The 21,962-nt window shown below is 59.2% G+C and overlaps 1 protein-coding gene across 19 annotated transcripts in view; it reads right to left on the bottom strand.

Moving 5' to 3' along the window:
• Positions 1-339: 339 nt before the first annotated feature.
• The window catches only part of KIF1A (kinesin family member 1A), a 37,871-nt gene continuing 16,248 nt past the window's right edge, over positions 340-21,962 (bottom strand). For 4 of the 19 annotated variants that reach the window (XM_086467559.1, XM_086467564.1, XM_086467562.1 and 1 more), the window contains 32 exons: positions 19,971-20,050; positions 19,575-19,681; positions 18,851-18,934; positions 18,545-18,725; positions 18,390-18,462; positions 18,045-18,138; positions 17,759-17,907; positions 17,424-17,602; positions 17,196-17,333; positions 12,489-12,607; positions 12,322-12,407; positions 11,897-12,035; positions 11,572-11,740; positions 11,134-11,224; positions 10,641-10,759; positions 10,392-10,447; positions 9,576-9,684; positions 9,388-9,454; positions 9,212-9,296; positions 8,740-8,845; positions 6,763-6,789; positions 3,741-3,855; positions 3,372-3,505; positions 3,164-3,225; positions 2,907-3,052; positions 2,417-2,626; positions 2,181-2,258; positions 1,777-1,901; positions 1,482-1,628; positions 1,172-1,364; positions 978-1,096; positions 340-382 (listed from right to left, as the gene is read on the bottom strand). In XM_086467559.1, the coding sequence (XP_086323685.1) occupies positions 340-382; positions 978-1,096; positions 1,172-1,364; positions 1,482-1,628; positions 1,777-1,901; positions 2,181-2,258; positions 2,417-2,626; positions 2,907-3,052; positions 3,164-3,225; positions 3,372-3,505; positions 3,741-3,855; positions 6,763-6,789; positions 8,740-8,845; positions 9,212-9,296; positions 9,388-9,454; positions 9,576-9,684; positions 10,392-10,447; positions 10,641-10,759; positions 11,134-11,224; positions 11,572-11,740; positions 11,897-12,035; positions 12,322-12,407; positions 12,489-12,607; positions 17,196-17,333; positions 17,424-17,602; positions 17,759-17,907; positions 18,045-18,138; positions 18,390-18,462; positions 18,545-18,725; positions 18,851-18,934; positions 19,575-19,681; positions 19,971-20,050 (3,630 nt within the window). Of the gene's footprint in view, positions 383-977; positions 1,097-1,171; positions 1,365-1,481; positions 1,629-1,776; positions 1,902-2,180; positions 2,259-2,416; positions 2,627-2,906; positions 3,053-3,163; positions 3,226-3,371; positions 3,506-3,740; positions 3,856-5,272; positions 5,297-6,762; positions 6,790-8,739; positions 8,846-9,211; positions 9,297-9,387; positions 9,455-9,575; positions 9,685-10,391; positions 10,448-10,640; positions 10,760-11,133; positions 11,225-11,571; positions 11,741-11,896; positions 12,036-12,321; positions 12,408-12,488; positions 12,608-16,005; positions 16,270-17,195; positions 17,334-17,423; positions 17,603-17,758; positions 17,908-18,044; positions 18,139-18,389; positions 18,463-18,544; positions 18,726-18,850; positions 18,935-19,574; positions 19,682-19,970; positions 20,051-21,962 lie in introns of all 19 variants that reach the window. The other 15 variants (XM_086467561.1, XM_086467566.1, XM_086467563.1 and 12 more) reach the window with 7 other exon arrangements.

The raw sequence follows: 21,962 nt of genomic DNA, 5'->3' as shown, positions 1-21,962 counted from the left end.
GACCAGCTTTTAGCTGAAACCGCCCTCCTCGCTCCCTCCCCTCTGACAGGGACCTTTCTGGAGCATTACAGATGGTGTGACATGAAGGTCACCCATGGGGGGATGGGCAAAAGATGACATGTGCACGAGAAATCCTGTCCAGGTGGGTCCAGGCTTTTGCAGCTACGAACAGAAGTGAGTTTCCCCTGTGAAGGTGTGAATCGAGAAGATCCTTCCATGGAGCAGACAGCTGGGGCAGCAGATGGTGTGAGAGATCAGACATTAACATGGAAATCTTGAGACAGAATCAGCTATCTTGATCCTGTTGGCAGACGGATGAAGTGGAGGGTGTTTTACAGGTTAGATTCTCATCTGGGCTGTTCTCCTTCTGGACAGCTTGGATCTGATTTGGAAAACAAGCGACAAAAGATTTCAGAGATGTGGACAAGGAGAGGTGTGGTCCCCCGGGTTCGGTGTCCTGGCTCCAGGCCGGTGCTTGAATCCAGGCAGAGCTGGAGGGACACGGGATTAAGGTCTCTTTAGCCAGAGTGCACAACCTTCTGTGCATTTACTCCTATTCCCCTAGTCCTGCCACTTGAGATGGTCTCAAGAACTTTGTGAGATGCTCTCAAGAACAGTGAAGGGCCGGTGTCCCTGCCCCCAGGAATGGATGTTGCTTTCAACTCAGCACAACATCTCCTTGCCAGCCAGGATCTGACCCTAGACTGAAGCATTTAAGTGGGGAGGAGCTGAAATCAAGATTAATACAGTCCAAGTTTTGCCAGCTGAGAGCCTGAAATCGAGATTAATAAGGCCCACGTTTTGCTGGCTGAGAGCCCATCCAGGCACAGCTCTGCACAGGAGGTGCTCCCCACGCTTGGCTGGCGGGGGCTGCAGAAGGGAGAGCACTAAGAGCACAGCAGGGAGCATGCTTGGCTGCCGTGGACCCCCCACAAACAGCTTCCCTGCAGACCCTTTCCCCCAGCTGCCCCTGGTACCTTATGGACCCAGCCAGGAGAGGGTTGAAGGCGTAGAGCCAGTCATGCATGTCCTTGTCACTGCTTGCCTGCAGCAGGATGCCCCGGTGCTCCGTGCACACTGCAAACGTGTTCGGTGTCTGCTGGGGGAGAGCCGGGACTGAGTCCCTCACCTGAGGGGGTGTGGGGAGCAGGGCTGGCTCCTGGTGCCCTACCTTGAGCATGGCCTGCTGGTCCTCACTGTATTCCACCTGGGCCTTAGAGAGGTTGAGTATGGCCCTCTCAACTGCATCCTTGTCCGAGTTGTAGATGTAGACGTATGGGCGCCGGACCACCACGAAGCGCTTCACCCACCCGTTGGTGTGGGGCTCCAGGAAGTGCAGGTAGCCCTTTTTGGAGACGATGGGGCTGCAGAAGAGACCGAAGTCAGGGCAGGACATGGACAGCGAGAAGATGGCAATGGTAGGGCATGGTCTCCCCTAGCCCCAAAGAGCTTCCCTTGCTGGCTGCCCCAGCTGCTCCTACCTGACCCGGATCTCCTGGATGTCAGGCACCAGCAAACGCTGGGGCTCCTTCTCCTCCTCAGGCCGGCGGGCTGGGGACAACTTCTGTTCTCCTTCTACCACAGGCTCCAGGTCAGGGCTCTCCACCCTGGAGGAGACCTGGGGGGGTCTGGGAAAGGAGGAGAGGCCGAGAGGCCAGGGTGTAGGAATAGTGACAGCTGGGGAACATGCATCGACCAGGACCGCGTCCCAGTGGTACAGCTGCCCTGCTCAGGGGATACTGGGGCGTCACCTGAACCTCCCAGCCACCTTCTTACCTGACCTCCATGGTGTTGTAGTGTCCTTCTACCAGTGATGGGCAGGTTGAGGAGGGGGTGAGAGTGGTGACCCCAAGAGCTGGCATGGAGGGGTCTCTCATCAGGGTCACAGACATTTCGGATAGCTGTGGAAGAGTGGAGGCACAAAGCTAGGCACAGGCAAAGGACCAGATGCCTGCTCATACAGGGAGAGGCAAGACCTCTGGCTGGCACAGTCCTCTCCTAGCACAGTCCTGAGAGCCATCAGCTCTGGCAACACCAGGGTGAGCCGAGGTAGCAGGGACCCCACAGCAGGGACCACTCACACCACGGTACCCATCTGGCCCCTGCCCAGCCAGTCGCCCCGAGCCATGTGTCCCTCCCAGCCCCTGCCAGCCCAGCAGAGCCCAGGGTAGCAGTGGTACCTTGCTCTCGCTGGCACTAATGCAGACGTGGCTGTGGCTGTACTCCCTGTTGAAGGTGTGCGTAAGCAGGCGCAAGCACTGTGGAGAGAGAAGGAGGACGGTGGGGCGGGAGGCACCTTCCTCCACCCTCCTCCTCCTGCTCCTCTAGAGCTTTCTCCTGCTGCAACCCCTTGCCACCTCGTGGGAGCCCCTTCCTGGCATCACCACTGCGAGCTGGGGATGCTGCAGGATGGTACCTTCACAGCCAGCTCCTTCTGCCTCTCGCTGGGGGTCTCGGGGGGAGAGGTGTGGCCCTCGGGGGCCCCATCAGCAGAGAGTGGGGAGGAGACGCAGGAGGTGCTTCGAGATTCTGAATCCTCACTTGAGCAGGACAGGGTCTCCAGGCCTAGGCGCTGGGTTGTCTCCAGCTTCTCACGCAGGAGCAGGTAGTGCCTTGTCTTCTCCACCTGGGCAAAAGCAGCGAGGCTCAGAGGTGGCCCTTTCCCCGCCACTGGCATCCTTTCAGGGACCACCACGCTTCCCAGACCCTGTTAACTCCATCTGCCAGGTCTGCTGAGACCTGGCTAGCAGTGATGCACAGGAGACCACTGGCAGCACAGCCCCACTCCTGCCTCCTTCCACAACCAGGAGGGCTGAGACACCCTGGGAATCCCACCAGCACCAGCAGGACGAGGGCCTGAGCTGCGAATTGCACCACCTTGGCCCATTTCTAGCCCAGAGTCTTACTTCTTGCAGGAGGCTGAGTTTCTCCAGCTCCCACTGATGGTCGAGGATGAGGCTGTCACTGCGGGGGCGCCAGCCAGCCAGGTTTTCCTCTCCCCGCACATAGGCTACGGAGGTGTCCAGCACACGCCGGCGCCGGCGCTGCATGCCTGCAGGGACGGATGCACAGCTGGAGGGACAGACAAATGGCCCCGACCCCAACTGCTGTACCCTGTCTCCTGGCCTCATGGTGAACAGCCAGGCAGAGGCAGGGCACTCACCTGGGCTGCCAGCGTCGGCCACACGGCAAAGGCTGAGCTCGTAGACTCCTGTCACGCGGTTGCTGCAAGCGAAAGGAGACAAGGTGTTACTGGCTCTGCCCCATCCCCATGCCCCAGTTATTTTGCCCGGGCTGCTGGATGGCCCTGGAGGGTTCCAGTCCCTGGGTGATAGCTCTCCTCCCCGAGAAAGGCAGAAGCATCCCAGTACCTCTCAGAAGCCCGCAGGCTGCCACTGCCAAAAAGGTTGCGGATGGAGCGGGAGGCCGGAAGCTTGGCGTCCCGGGAGTAGAAAACCATGCAGAAGTCTTTAGTGATGACAGCAGGCTGAGTGCAGTTCTCCATCTGCAGCAAGGCAGGGGGGGAGGCATCAGGAGGGCTGTGGCTTGGTAGCCCAGCGGGTGTCTCTTACCCCTGGTGCTCAGCAGTTTCCACTCTTGGGGTCCCATAGGGCCCCCAAGCACCAGGTTGAATCCCGCATCGGTGCCAGATAAGCAGGGTTTCAGACTGGCTGCACCCCAATGGTGGGGGAAACACCAGACTTTGTTGGTGTCATAATGGCCCCAATTAAGGTCCTTGCCTCAATGTAGGCAGAAAGGGTGATGTAGATTTTCTCCCGGTATGGGGTGACGCGGTTCAGCAGCAGCGAGTTGTGCATGGAGCTATCCCACGCTGACTCAAACTGGTAGAAAGTCCTGCCAAAAAAGACAGCAAAGCCGGTAAAACACACCCCCCCCAGAACCCCAGGCAAGTGGGCAAGGCGATGCCATCGTCCCCCCCTGCAACGCTGTGGCAGGTCTGCAAGGACATACAGACATGCACGCACAGTGGGGACAGATGGGGACAGCCACTCCAGAGGATGCAGGCTCAAGGCAAAGAGGAAACAAGGCGTGGCGGGAGGGGGACGCAGCGCCCTCAAAATGGCAGACAGGCCGGGGTTTTGGGGAGGAGGGACCATGGGAGGACTGCAGGCTCAGCTGGGGTGCAAGCAAGGCAGGGCAGGCTTTGAAGGCAAGGAGGGCAAAGGAAGGTGCATGCCCCACCCCCGTGCTTGGAGTCAGGGGCTGCCACCCCCAGCGCACCCTGGCCAGGTCCCCACCATTCAGCTCGGGGCACACAGCACCTCCTGGCCCCTGCCAGGAGAGGCTGTTGCCATTTGGGTGATGATGGCCAGAAGGGAAAGGAGGGATACTCAGCACTGGGGGGGTTGTTGCCAGCCCGCCACTGGGAGAGCAGTCCCCCCATCACCCAGGTCCTCTCCCCAGGGCTGCCCCATTCTGCTAGCACTGAGCCCCAGCAGGACTTAGGGACCACCACGATTTGGTGGCTGGCTCCATGTCTAACTGTCTGTCCCAGCTCTTGCTCTGCCCTCATCATCAGCCCCCTTCCCACCAGGCTGCCTCACTCCCCTTGCTGTGTTTTCCATGGCTGCCAGGCTGGGAGGAGTGGGGGACACCCAGCCCCACTAGCCCAGTGCCTACAGGGTCCCGTAGAGAACGGAGCAGCTACCCAGAGCACAAGTGGCAACCACCCTCTTCAGGTCAAGCAACTGACAGTGGGGGAAGCAGGAGGCGGTTCTGGTTCGAGAGCATGGGGGATCCCCGTTTCACCCCCTGCCCCGCTCCTGGTCTCCCTCCTGGGCCAGCCTTGGGGTTAAGGGACACCCACTCCCCAGAGCCACACAGAGCTGCTGCAGCCCTGGCTCATGCTTGAGCATCCTCAGGAAGCTGTGGCTCGGCAACGTCTCAATGAGGACACTGTGGCACATCCCCAAAGCAGCATCCAGGCAGCTGAGTGGCTCATTCAACAAAAGCCAGGATGGCTAGAGGGAGCAGGGAGAGGGTCTCAGCTGCAATTGCCCCCGCATTGGAAGAAAAGAGAGAGTGACGCTTTCAGAAGGTATATAAAATACATAAAATCCCCCCGCGTGAGACAGAGCCAAGGCAAAGGATCACCTTGCAGACACAGGTCACTTGAGAACAGAGTACTCCCCAGGGAGGAGGAGGAGAAGAGGAGCCTCAGGGGAGCAGGGGGAAGAGCAAAAGCAAAGGGAGGAGGCAAAGGAGAAAGAAAAGCAGGAGGGACCAGACCGAATGGGTGCGCACGAAATACCTAGTGTCATTTCCGAACGAAACGCTATAAGTGGAAGGCGACCCAAGGACAAACACACACAGGTACACACACAGAAAAATGAAAGGTCAGAAAGCATCATCCGTACAGGACTGGTGCGGGAGTGGGGCCGCAAGGAAGGGGAGTCCCTCTCAAGGGGACTCACTCCATATTGGCACTGCTGGCTGAAGGAGCCTAGGCAGACGCCGAATTAGAGCCCAGAAGGAGATCAGTGAGGGCAGACAGAGGTTTACCCACTTGGGTGAAAACCCTGTGCTTCTCACCTTCCTCATGGTCCAGCAGCTGTCAAGCAAGCACATGTGCGCTCACCATACCCTTAACTCTGCTGCCCTTGCTGCCATCCCAAGGCAAGGAGCTTCCGCCCAGTGCAGCACCCTGGGAAAGTGCCCATCGGGGAGCAACCAGCCATCCCACCGCCACCTACACCGTGGAACATGATTTCTCAGCCCATTCCCTGGCCTACAGAGAGAGCATCACTGTGCTGAGAGCCCATAGGCAATGCCAGTGTGAGCCCATGTCTGCTGCAACAGGCAGCTGGATTCGTGCTGGATCTGTCTCCCTGCACCTCTTTCCTCGGGCATCTCCAAGCAGTACCAGCTTCTAGCTGCTGTAGGAAGTACAACCTCCCAGGCACCAAGCTACAGAGCCCACCAGGACTCTGGCGACCCCAACCCATCTCCCAGATGTATCCCTCTCTTCTTCTGCCATGGGCCATAGTGGTGGGACGCCTCCTCCTCTGGGGCCTTGGCAATGCTCCCGTCCAGAGGCTGGCAGCAGCATTTGGGTCGGACAGCTCTCGCCCATGCGCCACATGCCAGGCTCACCCTGTGGTCTCAGCTAAATCCCCCCATCCCTGAATAGCTGGTCACCCCAACACACAGGGGTATAACAGTCCATGCCACATATGGGTATGCGCACCCACCGACACGCTTGCATACAGATGCACCCTGCCCATATGCCACATCTATGCCCATGGGACTACTGCGCACAAGGTGGACAGCCGCATGCCACCTTGTCACCCAGCAGTACTGCCATTGTCACCAAGTCCCCGGGTGAGGGCTGGAGGCGCCCCGAAGCCTGTGCCGTGGTCCACATCAGCCCTGTGGCTACTCCAAGCAGCACCAGGGGCCAAGCTGGGGCTGTGGCGAGGGCACGCTCAGTGCCGGATGCCGAAGAGATGGGAGAGCAGCAAAGTCAAAAAGCAAGAAGAAAACCCAAATCAGGCGATGGGGACGCAGGCGTGCGAGGGGGAGCGGCAGCCAGCAAGAGCGCGGCTCAAACGAACAGCAAAAGGGGCCAAGTGAGCGAGAGGTGCCAGGGCAGGAGGGAGGAGGGATGGGGCATGTGGAGGGATGGGCTCTGGATGTCCAAGTGCTGCCTCCAGTGGGAGTGAGCGCGCAGAGGCGAGTGAGAAGAAAGAAAGGAGAGAGGAAGAGGGGGTGGAAAAAAAAACCAATGGAAACAAATAATACCTAGGCATATCCGAATCAAGAAACTGCCTGCAAAAACACAAAACAATCACATGGTTAGTGTGAGCTTGGATGGGCGGCAGCAGTGGAGAGAAGCAAGGGGGGGACCCTGTGCACTGCCCCCCATGCCTCCTCCCTGGGCACTTGATGCAGGGACGGATGGGTGCTGGGAAGGGAGACATATTGCGCCCCCGGTCTCCTCCTGAGCAGCTCCAGGGGACTGGGGAGGCTGTGGGGGCAGCCAGGGCTGCTCTGGGTGATGGAGACTGCGTGGCTTAAGGCAGCGAAGCAGAGAGCGCAAGCAGCCAGGGAGAAGGGTGAAGCGGGCCCTGGCTCTGCTCACTACCCTCCCTCTGCCCATCCTTGCAGGCTGATGGGGCCGAAGTATGGGCACCTGCATGCGGGATGGAAGCAGGGGAGGGGGTTGCAGTGAGCATCCCTCGGCATCCCGCAGGAAGCTGGTTGCCCCCTCCTCCCCCTGCCCGGCCCTGCGCAGGCTCAACGACAACAGCCTGCTGCCCCAATTTGGGGCTGGCCCTGAGGTGCAGACCCTCTGAGGGTGCAGGTGAGGTGGGGTCTTGTAAAACCTAAGCCCCCATCTTCCCACTTCTCTTCACACTTCAAGCATCTCCCCAGCCCAAGCTATGTCCCCTTGTCCTGCAGAACCTGCGGTGGGAAGGCAGGAGCAGGAGTCACGTCCCCCCTACCAGGATATGCTAGAGATGCTGAAGATCCGATCTGGCTGCATCCAGGACCAACCAGCCAGATCAGGAGCAGACATACACCAGCGCAGCCCCCAGGAGCCCACGGGTGCCACAGCCACCCAGCTCCCAACAGCCCAGCAAACCCCACTACAGCTCTGCCAGGCCAAGCCCTCCTCACCTGACCGTCCCCACCTGGCCTTGCTCTGTTGTCCCCGTGGCTGCCCCAAACAGTCCAACACCCACACTCATACCCGACCCTGTGATTTGGCTCTGCTGCCCGGGTACCATATGCCTGCTGCTCCACCATGCCCAGGAGCTGACCCTGCAAGTGCTGCAGGGTGGCACCTCCCATCCAGACATGCATCATCCCCCCTAAAAACACCCTGCCTTGGGACAGGCCACCTTGGTGCAGCGGTGACCCCAAAGAAAATAAGAGGAAAAGTGGTCCCCACTGGGATGCTCCTATACTGGCAACCATCACGCACACAGCCCAGGACTGGTCTCGCTGCTTCTGGTGCTGCCAACAACCATCCCCATCTTGTGGCCACCCGCACGCACATGTTTTGGCCAGGGACCTCCGCAAGAGCCCCCAAGCTTCACCAGTAGACCTGGTGCAGAGGAAAGCTCTGCCCTCCACACGCACTGCTGCCCCCTGCCACTGCTGCCCCCTGCCACTGCAAGACCCAGCCAGAGAGATCTCGGAGACAGAAAAACTCTGGCCCCGCTGCTCCCACATGCCTGCCAAACCCACGGCAGGGACAAGCTCCCCCACCCCAGGACAGGCGTGAAGGGACAGGCATCCCCAAAGTCACCCAGCAGCAATGGGGGACAGCTTTCCTGCATCACCCCCGCGAAGATGGGGACCGGCCACAGGCACCAAGTGGCCTTTCCAGTGAGTTTGCTGTGACATGGGACAAACAGCCCTTCATGGCATGTCCCCTCCAGCCACAGGGTCAGTACATCCTCCCAGCACCAGCACCGAATGGCTCTCTGCCCCAGGGAGCCACAGCCACCACCGGAGAGCAGGACTCCCACCCAAGTTCCCTGTAGTGCCAAAGCCTGGTGCAGAGAGGCCTTGGGGAGGACAAGGAAGAGGGCTGGCAGCCCTGAACCCCAAAACCCTCTGCAGCTCCAAAAAGCCCCCTCCACAAGGCAGCAACAGGTCAGCAGGACCCTGCAGAGTGGCCAAGAACCCCCCCAGGGGAGAGAGGGCCTCCCCATGTTCTCCCCCCAGCCCTCACCACAGCGTGGAAAGAGCAAGAGAAGTGGCACGCACCGGTCATCCTGGGAGGGGTGGATGTACCCGGAGGAGAGGATGTTCAGGGACAGGATGTTGGGGTCGATGAGAGACTCATCTGCTTCTGGAGTGTTCCGGATCCGACCTGCAAGCACAGCACAGGGATGCCACTCAGGCATCAGGCCCTGTGAGGCTCCCCACAAGGGGCCGGTACAGCCCCCCTCACCCAGCAGCCCCCCCGTTACAGGAAACGGCCACCCAGCACTTGGCCACTCAGCGCCGGAGGTCCTAGTCAAGCTCCTGAACATGGTAGCTAGGACCTAGGAGTCCTGCCCTCGTGGTGGCCCAGTGTCATCTGCCAGGCAACCGCCGCTTTTCTAATGCAGGGCGGGAGAGAAGATAAGGCATAAAGCCCTGTGTGGGCACATGGGCGAGAAATGGCCCAAGAGGATGCTGAGGAGCTCGGCGGGCTGGGGGTTGCTCACAGCCTACCCAGCCTGTCTCAGCTTACCCACAACCAGCTCCCGCACTTCCTTCCAGCGGATAAGACTGCCCGTTTCATGCACCAAGGTGACAGTGATTCTCCTCTGGATGCCCTGAGACCCACGAGGCCAGAAAGAAGGGACAGTGGTTAACACAGCTCCCGGCAGGAGCCAGAGCCGGGACAGCATCTTGGGGAGGGAGTACCTGGTGGAGGAGGAAGGTCCCATGGCATGGCATGCCTCCACGGTGGTCTACAACAGCAGGGATGTAGCTGGAAGAGAGGATCACAGCATGACACAGAGCTCCGTCAGCCTGCCCGGAGGTTCTGAGCACTGGGCAAATCACTACACTGCCTCCCTTTCCTTCCCACTCCCCTTTCCAGCACGACTTACTCGCCGTTGGCCTCCAGCTCACAGATCTCGAAGAAGACCATCAGGTCATACTTGCACTGGCATGGACCAGCGCTGGGCCGAGTCATGGTGCTCAGCTTCGTTGCAGGCACTGCAGTGGGTCAGAAAGACAGCTTAAAGGGCAAGCTTGCTGCTGACACAGGCAGGGTAAGGGCAGAGCAGGCAGGAACCATGAGGAGACACAAAGAGGCAGCAGCAAGGCAGGAGGGAGCACATAGAGGGGGACAGCCCAATCCCAGGGACCTCACTGACCACCAAAATGCCTTCTCCCATGCCCAACATGGAGCAGTAATGGTGTCAGGATGTGACTGGCCTCACCCATCCCCAAGATGCACACCCTGAGCTTGCAGCCCCAGCATGGACACATCCCAAACCACACAGCACTGCTCCATGAACCACTTGGGGACAGCCACTCCCAGACAGGCAGAGGGAGGCACCCCCAGTGCTGCTGCAGGGACCACACAGCAAACCATTGTGCTCAGCCAAAGCCAAACAACTCAGTTTTCAGCAGCCAGAGCATAGCGGGGACCCCAGAGTCCCTGGGGATGGTGGGGCTGGGGGGCCATCTGAGCCATTTGAGGCAGGTAGCCCCCTCGCTGCCACTCCGTAGGAGGTGAGAAGGGGGCTTTGCATCAGCCGGGTGCTACAGGAACGGGTGCCAAGGGCTTTCGGTTGCTCTGGCCTGCAGTACACTTTGTGGTGTCCCTGGGGTCCTAACTGGTGCCCCTGGGGACAGGTAGCCCACACCCAGTACAGGGACCACAGACGGGCAGAAGAGCAGGAGGCCAGATGCCCTACCTGGTTTGGAGAGTGGCATCACACGGGGGAAGTGGCGCCGGGATGGCCTCAGTGGGCTGCAGAAAGACCCGTCTTGGTTAAAGCATCCACAAGGACCCCCAAACTTGGCCAACCCCACCTACACCCCAGGGCCACCACTTCCTGCCACCTGTCCGTCCCCCCCTGGTTTTCTCTGGGTCCCCAGGAAGCCGGCTGCACTGGGTGCCCCTGTGGCACCCAGTGGATGGGGGCGGCCCAGGGTGCGCCCACCTCAGGACGTCCTTGCAGAGGGGTGGGAAGGGGTGCTGCTGGTAGTGCCCAAAGACTTCAAATACAATCGGCTGGCTCTTGATATATTCAATGAAGGACTTGGTCACCTCCACGGCAATCTAGAAGAGAAAGAGCCGCTGATGGTGTTTAGCTGGGAAAGGGATGCAGCCAGCAACAGCACTGGGGAGGAAAGAGGGTGCAAGCCTGTCCAAACCCTTGTATTCCTCACCCATCCCCTTTCCCATGGAGCAGGGATGCTCTCCCCACCAAGACCACTGCCATGAAATCCCAGCCTCTTTGGGTGGAGGGCAGCAGCTTTTGGTCTTTCCCCCATATATCCACCTTGTCTAAGGCTTGTTTAGCTGGGTGGCTGTGATGGGCTGGGAAAGCCAGGAGAAAGCTGCTCCCCTGGGGAGAAGATCCAGCCAATGGCCCTGCAGAGACCCTGGGAGCCACACGGGTGAGCGGCTGTGGGCAGGGGAGGGGTACGCACATTTTGGACATGATAGAAGCCCAGCGGTGGCCCCCGTCCTGTGTTCTTCAAGGGCTCTGTTGAAAAGGCCTCATCATGGCGATGGATGAAGCTGTGGAGGGGAGGAAGGTGGCTCAGGGGCTGCTGGACAGGGATGTGCCAGAGCAAGAAGCAGAGAGGGCATAACCAGAACAAGAGCCTGCTTCCTGCAGGGCTGCTGCCCACACCCTGGGCTGGCACAGGATCCCCCCAAAGCTGATGGCAGCCCCTCCCTGCCTTCCACCAGTGACTGAACAAGCTACCAGACAAGTGCTCATCCCACAGCCTTTCGTTTTGCCTCCCCATCCATGAAGGGCTCAGAGGTGTCGGGGCTGGGGTTGCCTACATTCACTGCCAGCCCTGAGGTGATGGCTGGGAGCACAGGAGAAGATGTGGGGCCAGGGAGCCCCGGGGGCTCACTTGAACTGGCAGAAGATGTCTGCGTATTCTGCAGAGATGCTGGAGGCTTGCAGGACTGTCACGCGAAAAGTGAAGATGCTGCCCAGCTTCAGGTGGTCCAGAGCCGTATCCAGTGGCCCATCTGGTGCAGGCTTCTCTGGGCTGTCCAGGAGAAGGTCCTCTGGGGTCACTGTGGGGAGGGTCCTCAGCAAGGTTGAGGGGGATGGGGTTACCCCCCCTTGGTGTCTGCCAGCAGCCTCACACTGGGGCAGCCGGCTTTCGACACAGGAGGTTGGGTGCCAGGCCGGGTGCACCACTCCCCAACCGCTTGTCAGCATCCCCTCACCTGCACAGGTGTTGTTGTTGACTTCATCGGCGGAGGGACCCACGTCACTGACCTGCCCCTGGCCTTCGACGATACGCAGCTCCTCCTGGGAGGTCCCCGAGCGAGACATCCCCACGGCTGGGCACGACTCCGACTGGAACTGCACCAGGAGTGGGGTTCAGGGATGCTGCCGCCACCACCCCAAGCACCGCAGCACCTCCAGATCTCCCCTCCCACCCCACAGCAGCCTGCCCTGAGACACATGCAAGAGCGGGGTGCACTGGTGGGTGCTGGAGGGCCGGAGGCTGATGGGTGGGCTGGGAGCACAGTCCTTCAAGTGTGATGCCTGCACCTCTGGGAGCCTGGTGGTCCCCATGGGGGAGCACCACTGTGGCAGGCAGGGGTCTGGTCCCCAGGCACCCACCAAGAGCTGGCTGCTGCCATACCTTCTCAAAGTGCTGGTCATCGAAGGAGATCTTGGCCGTCCCTGACTGCCGCACGCCAGAGCCATAGTCGGGGGCTTCCTCATCCGCTGGAGGAGGGATGGGGGTGAGCTGGCGTGGGGGCATGGGGGATGCAAGAGGCACATTTTGGCGGGGGGTTCCCCTCCTACCTGAGATGGCTTGGACAGCCACACGCAGGAAGCCCTTCACCTCACCCTTCTCGCTGACGATGGCCACACGGTGGACCAGGGGCACAGGGTAGAGGAGGTTACTCAGGTAGACGAAGGCCCTGCCAGAGAGTGGGGGGGGAACACACAACAGGGGGGGGAGCGGTCACTGCTCCCACCCGTGGGTCTCCAGGCACGGGTGGCACGGCCGGTGGCAGCCGGGATCCCAGGTCACCGCTCACGGCGCGACCGCAGTGCTGCAAAGCAAAACTAAAGAGAAGGCAGCCAGGGCCAGCCGAGAGGGGCAGGGAGCAGGCAGCGTGCTGCAAGTAGCACCACGAAGCAGACGGGGCTCGCATACCTCTCTGGCTGTCACCTCCGTGGTGGGCAGGGAGGGGAGGGGGGCTGCGCTGGTGCCACAGTGAAGCTGGGAGGGAAGAGGACCTTTGCTGCGGTGGAGAGCCGGAGGACTAGGGCAGGAGGTGCTGCGACACAACTCGGGGGGCGGCTGCGGCATCACCGTGGGGGGGAACAGGGGCAAGGCGGGGGGGAAGGGAGGGAGAGGCCGGCAGGAGCAAAGTAGGGGAGAGAAGGAGGTCCTGACTGGAGGCCAGAATCCTCCAGAGATGAACCTGCCGGGGGGGTTCTGGCCCTGGTTCTGCCCACGGTGTCGCAGGACCACTGGTGGCTGCAGGTGGCCTTTGCCCGACTGGGAGGGAGGCTGCACGGTGTGGCTGGTGGCATCAGCAGCATGTGTCGCGCCATCCCTTTACACGCATGGCTTTGGGGTCCCGGGCTGCCCGCCAGCATGTCACAGGGATAGCATGGCTGGCTTCTCCCTGTGGGCAAGGAAGGAGCTGCCCACTCCCCGTGCATCAGGTCTGAGCCTCCCTGCTGTCCTCCGCAGCATCCAGGTCACTGCCACTACTGCAGCAAGGTGATGCACCAGGGTTCTACATGATGGCTGCACTGCGTCTCTGCTGGCACCTCCTGCCAGGCTGCAGCTCCCCGTTTCTCAAGCATTTTGCCTCCTCTTGCTGCCTTCCTCAACTTTGCTGCCGGCCAGCTTGCCATTCGATGGTTCTCCTGGCACTCTGGCGATGGCGGCGTGCCATGCCCTCAGCAGCGACAAGTCACCTCCACAGCCTTTGGCACTGAGCTCCCCGCCGAGAGATGCAAACTACCCTTGCCTGTGAGGCAGCACCACTGCCAGCAAAACAGGATGCAGGGTACCCAGCGCGCCTCCCCAGGGTGCCCACTGGTGTCTTGACATGCAGCATCTTTGGGTGTCGTGAGGCCAGATGGTGCTGGGGCCAGCTGGGACATTTCTGCTTCAGGAGGCTCCCACGAGGGTTGCATCTCCAGGCGGCCAGCGGTGCTGCTCACAATGTCCCAAGCTTGCAGGTGTCTTTGCAGACACCCAACAGCACCTGAATGTGCCCAGGGGGCTCTTGCAGGAGGCCCCAGCCCTGCACTTGCAGCCTGAGCCCCGAAGTCCAGAGTTTCCCCCTGCTCTGGTGACTCCCATTGGCCTCCAACCGCTGCTTGAGGCTTTTTCCACCCAAAGCATCTCCAAGGACTCAAGTTGTGGTAGCAAAGGTGATGCCCCATCACTGTCTTCTGCCAGGCTCATCTCTTTTTGGAGACCACCAGGGACAAGTGGACCATGCCAAGGCTTCCCGGTGGGACCACAGGCCTGGGGCAGAGCCCTGCGACCACAGGGAGGTCTTGAAAGCACAGGGATCCAAGTGCATCCACCCACCCGAAATCACAGGGCAGCTGGTGTTGAAGCCAAGGGGGTGAAGAGGGAAGGAAAGGGGCGGGGGGGAGGAGGGGGACAAGTGTGTCACTAGAGGAAGGAGGGCAGGGACACTAACCACAAGATTGGTGAGGTGCAAAGATGGCATGCTCAGACCAAAGAAAAGCCTTTCCAAAGGAAGACGGAAGTGAAATAACCCCAATTTTCGCTAAAGCTTTGGAGAGAGAGAGCCAGCAGCTAAAAAAAAAAAAAAAAAAGGAAAAAAACCCACAAGGAAAAAAAAAAAACCTAAAAGACAAAAAAGAAAGAAAGGGGGAAAAAAAAAAAAAATCAAAGACAAGGATCCAATCATAAACCAATCCAAGCACACTTCACAAGAAATGTGGCTGGCGGAGTTGCTGCATGGGGAGCCAAACCCAGGGCAGACTCAAAGAAGTTGGAAGGTGCCGAGCTCCAGGGAACATGCCCCCAGCACAGAGCGGGGCTGCTGCTGCAGGGCCTTGTTTTTTTTTGAGGTGCCGCTGAGAGTTTTGGGGTTTTTTTGACATTTGGTTTGTTTGGTTTTTTTTAAATAAGGAAAAAAGGAAAAAAAAAAGGGGGGGAAGAACCCAGCTCTTTCGGACTGAGGCTGCAGGACTCTTATCCCACCTCCACCCTCGCTGCCTGTGCTGGTCCCCCTCCTCCCCACCTCGCTGCCTGCACCCAGACTGGCAGGGAGAAGCCTGACTTTAGCACATCGAGGAAGACCAGCTCCAGCTCCACCTGAGTCAGGGCAGCCCTAGCATGGAGAGGTTCACTGCCATGAGCAGCTCCGGCTCCTGCCTGGGGCAGAGGCTCCAGGACCAGCTCTGGGCACACATCCCCTTGTGAAAAGCCTGGAGCAGATCTGGCAGCACTGCATCCCATTTTGGGGATGGGCAGATTGCAACTGGGTTTGGCAGCACAGCCGGTTTCACAGTGGCTGGTGGGTTTCTCCCGGCCACGACTGATGGAGCCCAGGAGGGTCTCCTGGCCAACTGGTATGAAAAATCAAAGCTCTTGTCCTCTGCTGGAGCTGAGGAGGAGTTGGAGCCCGCACCTGGGTCCCCGTGACTTCCCTGAACATTTCCTGTGCCAAGCTGGCAAGGACGGCCCCAAGCTAAGCACTGGGTACAGGCGGTGAGAGAAAATGCTGCTTTTTGCAGAGCCCTCCTCTCTCTCCTGAGCCTGGCTCTTTCCTCACTCCCCTTGGCTTCGTCCCCCCGACCGCCTGGGGACATCCAAGCCTCAACATCTGGAGGGGCTCACGCTGACCAACGCAGCCAGGACAGCCAAGCCAGTGCCAGAGGCATGTGCAGCTTCCAAGTGCCTGCGTGTCCCCAACCAGCAGCACCACAGGGGTCACCCCAAGCTGGGTAGGAGGTGGCCCTCCCTGGGACAGAAATGCCCACGACTGAGACCCCTATGCAGCTCCTTTGGTGCCAGACACAGCAGAGCTCCCCTCCTCAGGGGCTGCCCCAAAGAGGGACCTGCCTAAAGGGTCTCCAGTGTAGCTGGCGCCGTCCGCCTTCCCCCGCTATCCCCTACCGACACTGTGCTCATCACAGCCCTACCTCAGTGGGCACTTCACCGCCCCACCAGATTGCCCCACAGCAATCCCGGCCGGCCGGCCACCCCCTGTGCCTCCGGGACACCCAGGAGGTGGGAGTAGTGTCCGAAAGCAGTTCCCTCATGCGAAAGAGCTAGTTCCTTCCCGGCATGCTCTCCTAAAACCTCACCAACCTTCCTACTAAACTGAACAGGGGGGAGCGGTCGTAAAACGGATCCCGGCCATCACACAGCGGGCACTCCGGAAAGATGTCTTCCTCCAGGTCCTCCGCCTCCTCCTCCTCCTCCTCCTCCTCCTGCCCCTGGTGCTGCTCGTCAGCAGGCTCGGTGATGTCGGAGTCGGGGTTCGAGAAGGTAGGGGAGGGGGTGAGATCAGCCATGCGCTCGCTCATGCATGTGTTGAAAAGAGGAGAGCTGTTGCAGCCAGAGATATCTGAACTAAGGTTAGTACAACAAGATAGAAGACAGGTTAACACCAGCTGTTCCAAACAGAGAGAGCAATAGGAATTTTGCTTTTTTTGGGGGGGGGGGGGGGGGGTGTTTCTTGGTTGGGTTTTGGGGTGGTTTTTTTTTCTGCTTAAACCAAGGGACATTGGGAAATAAAGACCTGCCAGTCAAGTGCATCTCTAAAGGAAGCCACCAACGGCTGTCAGCTGTAGAGGGCGGAGAAAAGAGCGACCCAAGGAACTGGTGCAAACAGCGGGGAGTCCCTCGCTGGCTTTGCGGACAACGTGGGGACAGAGCAGGTGGCTCACCACCAGTCCTGCCACCGAAGGGAATCTCTCCACGTGCCGTGGCACAGGAGTGGATGCCTCCGTGGCAGGTGCAGTTGGTTGGGCCATGCGGCTCAGTCCCCTGCTCCCCCTGCCTGCCAGGGCAGACCCCTTCTCCGGGGTGGCCCATCCTCATTGCCAGCACTGCACTCTTCTAACTGGCATGCGGGAAGCGCATAGAGACGTGAGGCACATACCGTACGGATGGATGCTTGGACACCTATGTGTGCACATGGACACGTGCCCGCAGGCATGGAGGTCACAATGGCATGGGCTCTCAGCCTGTTGGACAGCCATGGCCCCCTGCCTCCCACCAGCGGCAAGCCAAGGGCCCCTGCCTCACAGCACTGTGTTACGGCAGGCAGCGGGAGTATCGCCAGCGGCTCGTGGGTCCCTCAGGGTCCCAGCAGCCAATGCAGAGAGCGCCATCACAGGCAAGATGGGCCCTGACAAGCACCAGGGGGGCAACGTATCCTCCTGCAGCACGGCCCCAGGGAGATGAAGCCCTACATACAGCAGAGCTGGCAGCGCTTCCTCCCACAGGGCTGCCTGCAGGTCCCAGCCGTGCTTAGAAGGAGCCGAAGCGCTCACCTGCCGACCAGCCTGAACCAGGGGAAGCGGTCATAGAAAGGATCTCCACCGGTGACCACGTTGTCGCAGTCCTCAATGACACTAGAAGGCACTTCTGCTGCACGGTCATACATTTCACGCATCAGGTCCAGGCGTTGCCTGCAGGCAGAGGGGGGGCGTGGCAGACAAGGGTGAGAAACTGGGCTGAGGCCAGCCAAGCCTTCCCCAGTGTGGGCACCATTCACCCACCTCAGCTTCTCCAGGGTCCAATAATGCGTTGCGCCGTTCTTCTGGTCTTGCACCTCTACAGCAACGATGGTCCGGGGGAACGGCCGCTTCTCCCGGTCCTTGGCAGCATCAGGAGGCAGCAGGTCGGGAGGGAGAGGCGAGTACAGTGTGTCCGTGAGGAGCACAAACTGGAACTGGACCTGGAGAGGGGCAGAAGGGGATGGTGAGCTACCCGGGAGAACACCAGGCTCCATGCGGTGCTGTCAGCAACCCCCTCCTCAGCACTTCCCCAGCTGCCCATGCTTTCTTCTGCTGTGGGTACCACAGCAAGCCAGAGAGGAGCCCTGGCCACCCACCTTCTTCTTCAGCTCCACGCTGATGGCATTGGCTTCCTTGAGGAAGATGGCGTTGCCCCAGAGCAGGTCGCGGAGGGAGGTGAACTGGTACCACTTCCACTTCCTAAAGGCCCAGAGGGCCAGCTCGAACTCCCGCTCTGTCCACTGCACTGTGGGGACATGGAGGGACAATCACCCCACTGCCAGGAGGGAGGACACTGGTGCAGAGGTGCCCAGGGGACCTGTGTTCCACTCTTCTTGTTCCCACAGAGAGCATCAAAACCCCCTGGTGGCACACAGCCCTCACCTTCATCTTCAGGTTCTTCCTCTTCCTCATTTGCCTCAGGGTAATACCTAGAGTCCATCTGCTTCTGCAACGCCTCCAATTTGCTCTCATAGTCCTGGGGGAAGCAGGGAGAGGGATGATGCAACCCACAAGGTGTGACCTTCCACCATGCTGCCACATAGTGTTCCTCCCCCCCTGCAGGAACCCCGCCTCCTCCCTTCTCTGGATCCATGTTTATGGGGACAACTCCAGAAACAACAGGTTTGCCCTTGGTTTTAAGACACACAGAGCCACCCCATGTAAACATCTGCCAGGACTCAGTCATGCCTGGGCAGCCTGAGAAGGAGCCAGGTCCTGGCCACCTACCAGCCTCTGCTGCTCGAGAAGGTAATTTGCCTCCTCCCGCTCTCTCCGGTACTGGTCCTCCAGTTCCTGGAGCCTAGGAGGAACGAGGAAGGAGAGGATGACCAACCTGGAAGTGAATACGCAACTCCCCATCACCCCAGCCCCTGTGCCCTCACCGCTGCTCCATCTCCTGCTTCATGTCGATGCCCTGCTTCTCCAGCAGCTCTCTTTGGGCAAAAGCCCAGTCCACGGGCTCGGCAGGGGTCTCGGCGCACGGGGTCCGCTCCCGCTCCTGCCGAGCCTGCTCGGGGTGGTTGAAGCGGAAGACGTGGCTCTTTCCCATGATGATGCGGTTTCCTACAGGGATGCACATAAGGCAGTGGGAAAGGGCATGGGCTTAATGCAGGACAACCTGCAGGACCCCTGTGGGATGAAGGGAGGTGTGTTAGAGCAGTACTGGCGTGCCAGCTCTGGGGACCCACCTGAGCGCAGGATGCTGGGCTCCGTCACCTTTTTGCCATTCACGTAGGTGTCGGCACCTTCACAGGGCTCCAGGGTCACTATTACTTCAGAGATGGCAGGAGGGGAAGAGAAGGAGCAAAGGTGAGGTGGAAGCAGAGGGATAAATCCTGCATGTCCCACTCTGCTGCTCCTGCACCTCAGAAAGGGAGAGCTGCCCCAGCTGGCACCCCAGGCACACAGTGGGGGGACACCTGGCTATCCACCAGCAGCCCCCACACCCTGGGCAACCAATGGGCCTCAGCCAACCTCATGTTAATCAGAGCAGTCCCAAGGATTAAAAGCAGCTGGAGACTGGAACATGAGAGGAAATCAGAACTTCCAGCACACATCTCCAGCCTCCCTAGTCTCATATCCCAAAGCCCTTTCACCCCCAGGTTCCTGCTGGTTTGTGGGGTGGGCTCTGCTCTGTCTTGGGTGGGGGAATCATCTATGGTTTGCTCTTCCACACTGCCCTGATCTCCCTGGCTTGCCTCACCACGGCAGCTTCCATGTGCCCTGCACAAGCTTCCCTCCCAGCTAGGTGGGGGCCACAGCTCGCTCTGGAAGCATGGAGAGGCCACCGCCATGCGGGAGAGCCCCACTAGTCAGAGGAGGGCAGGACCCCTGGCTGGGGGCAGGTGCTGGGGACATGCAGAGGGACTGGGGTCCCTGGGAAGGCGGACCCCCCCCGCAGACAAGGAATACCTTCACCGCCGGTTTTGGTGTCGCTGCGGAAAAGGCAGTGCTCTTCCTTAATGAAGTGCCCACTGAGAACGATGTCCTGCCTCTTCTCTGCATCTTCCCGGCCAACCCTGCCAGGAGGAAATCCAGCTCGATCCCTCCTCAAAGCACCCACTCCCTGAGCCTTCCCTCAAAACCATCCTTGGGGCTGACAGGAGCAGTCATTGGTGCACAGCAGGATCAACATCCCTAATGAGACTGCCAGGCAAATACATTTTCCCCACATGGCTACAGCACTTTGGGGATGCCCAGGGAACGGTGCCCAGCCTGGGGACAGCTGTCACCCCACTGCCCACCCAGGCAAGTCAGGCACTGAGATATGGGCTAGGCTCCCACCGCTCCACGGGACCTGGCCCTCACCTTGTTATCCCGTCCTTGATGTAGTAGAGAAGACACTCGGACATGAGCGGGTCCTCGTTCAGGTTGACCAAGTGGGGTGTCTGGGAGAGACAAATGAGTCACCCTGGTGTGCCCCATCTACCCAGGCACTAAGTGACACTCCTGAGGGAGGTGGGAATTCAGCAGCACCTCAGGCTGCCCCCCTGCATGTGGATGGGCTCTCCTGCCCTCTGTAGCTCCAGGACAACATGCCCAGGCAGGTACTTTTCAAGGGAACTGCAGAGAACCAAGCAGCTGTGATGAGGATGACCTGCCTCTACACAGCTCCTTACTTTCTCCTGAAAGGTCTGAGCCTTGGGAACCCTTCCACCAGCTGCCTTTGAAAATCTGTGTTGTGAATAGGCCTAACACAGAGCCAAACACTTCCCATGGGGAGTCCCTGATATGGTTTAGTGTCTCCTGCGGCAGGATCCTGGTTGCCTGCACCGTGTGTCCATGGACCCTTGCCTCACCGTAGCCTCCAGCTCTGCTGCAGACAGTGTAGCTGAGGCAGAGACACGTCCCATGCAGCAGCTGGTTTAGGATGAGAGGAACTAAAAGTGCTTGTTTTCCTTCACTGACAGTACAAGGGCAGATGAAGCATTCCAAAGAGCGGGTCCCAGACCAGATGTTCAATGAATAGTGAAGATCTTAAGCCTTATCTCCAGGCTGAATTTCATTCCCTGATCTCCTTCTTAACAGTTCCTCCCATCACGTTCTTCCCCTGGGTCAGAAATCACTTTGTTCTCTATGAGAGGGAGGTTTCTCCCCTTGTCCCAGACCTCTCCAGCTGCAGCTAGCTTATCTGCTGTGATTGTACCTTCAGGCAACAGCAAAGTCCCAGGAGCATCAGTAGATGAAGTTCTGAGTTTCCCCAAAATAAGAATACAGACTGTAAGAAACATCTTATCAGCCCACTGACACCTGGCATGCAGAGGTTTCCTGTCACGGCAATGCTACCAGACCTGGCTGATAGGAGAGACTCAATCTAAATAGTGCAGGAGAGCTGGAGGTCAAAAGAAACGCAGGCTCTTCTCCATGGTGGCTGGCAGGAATAAGTTAGCTGCAACGTTTAACCTCATGCCCCTCTGGGCAGTCACGTAGTCCCAGGGTCTGAGACTCCTTAAGCTTGCAGTTTTTCTCCAGATCTCCAAGGCTGACTAGTAGAAGGCAGACACTCTACCTTCCACTGAGCTCCTTGGAGACCCCAACGATGGCATACAGCAGGACAACAAAGTCCTGCCCTGCTTTGCCCTTAAGGAAACTGAGTTTTGCACACTGTCAACGCTAACTTTCCTTGCCAGCCACTGGATAAGTGAGTAGTTTCCACCCGCCAGACAGCTGAAGAGCAAGGAGGCACCGAAACCACCACAGCAACGTCCCACCTCCAAGACCAACTTGCTTCGGGGAATAAACCCCCACGCTTTCTACACAAAGGTCTGGGGTCCTAACAGGCAGCAGCTGAGACAAGAACGAGAAACAAAGACGACAGTGTAGAAATTTGTCCTAAAAGCCACACCAAGGCACACAAGGGGAAGGTCCCAGAGCCTTCATCACCGAGTGTCACCACCTCAGCTGGGGACACATGCATCTACTAAGATGTTTGGCCAGCCAACCAGCAACTGCTGGCGCAGCTCTCAGAGCATCCCTCAGTGCAGTGGGAGAGCTGAGCAAGCACGCCCTGCTCCAACCAGCATGTGCTTGCACCTCGGCAGCCCATGCTGCTCTGCAGGCTTCATGGGGTTGGGGCTGTGAACTGGACATCACTACCACAATGGTTATACAGACTAGTGAGGGGCAGTGATGTACCATAACTGGTGCTTGGCAGGGTTCACTGGCACACAAACTCTTTGGGGTATGGCCAGTATTTGCCTAGAAAACACTTTCCAGGATGCTACAAGCAATAAAGAGTGTGGAATATTTCCACACCCACATTTCTCAGTAAGGACTTGTTAGTTTCCAGGGCAGCAATGC

Source organism: Leptosomus discolor, chromosome 7 (assembly GCF_034619465.1).
Source record: "Leptosomus discolor isolate bLepDis1 chromosome 7, bLepDis1.hap2, whole genome shotgun sequence".
Lineage (NCBI taxonomy): Eukaryota > Metazoa > Chordata > Aves > Leptosomiformes > Leptosomidae > Leptosomus > Leptosomus discolor.
Note: the sequence above shows the minus strand (reverse complement) of the source record. Positions and strands in the feature narration are given on the sequence as shown.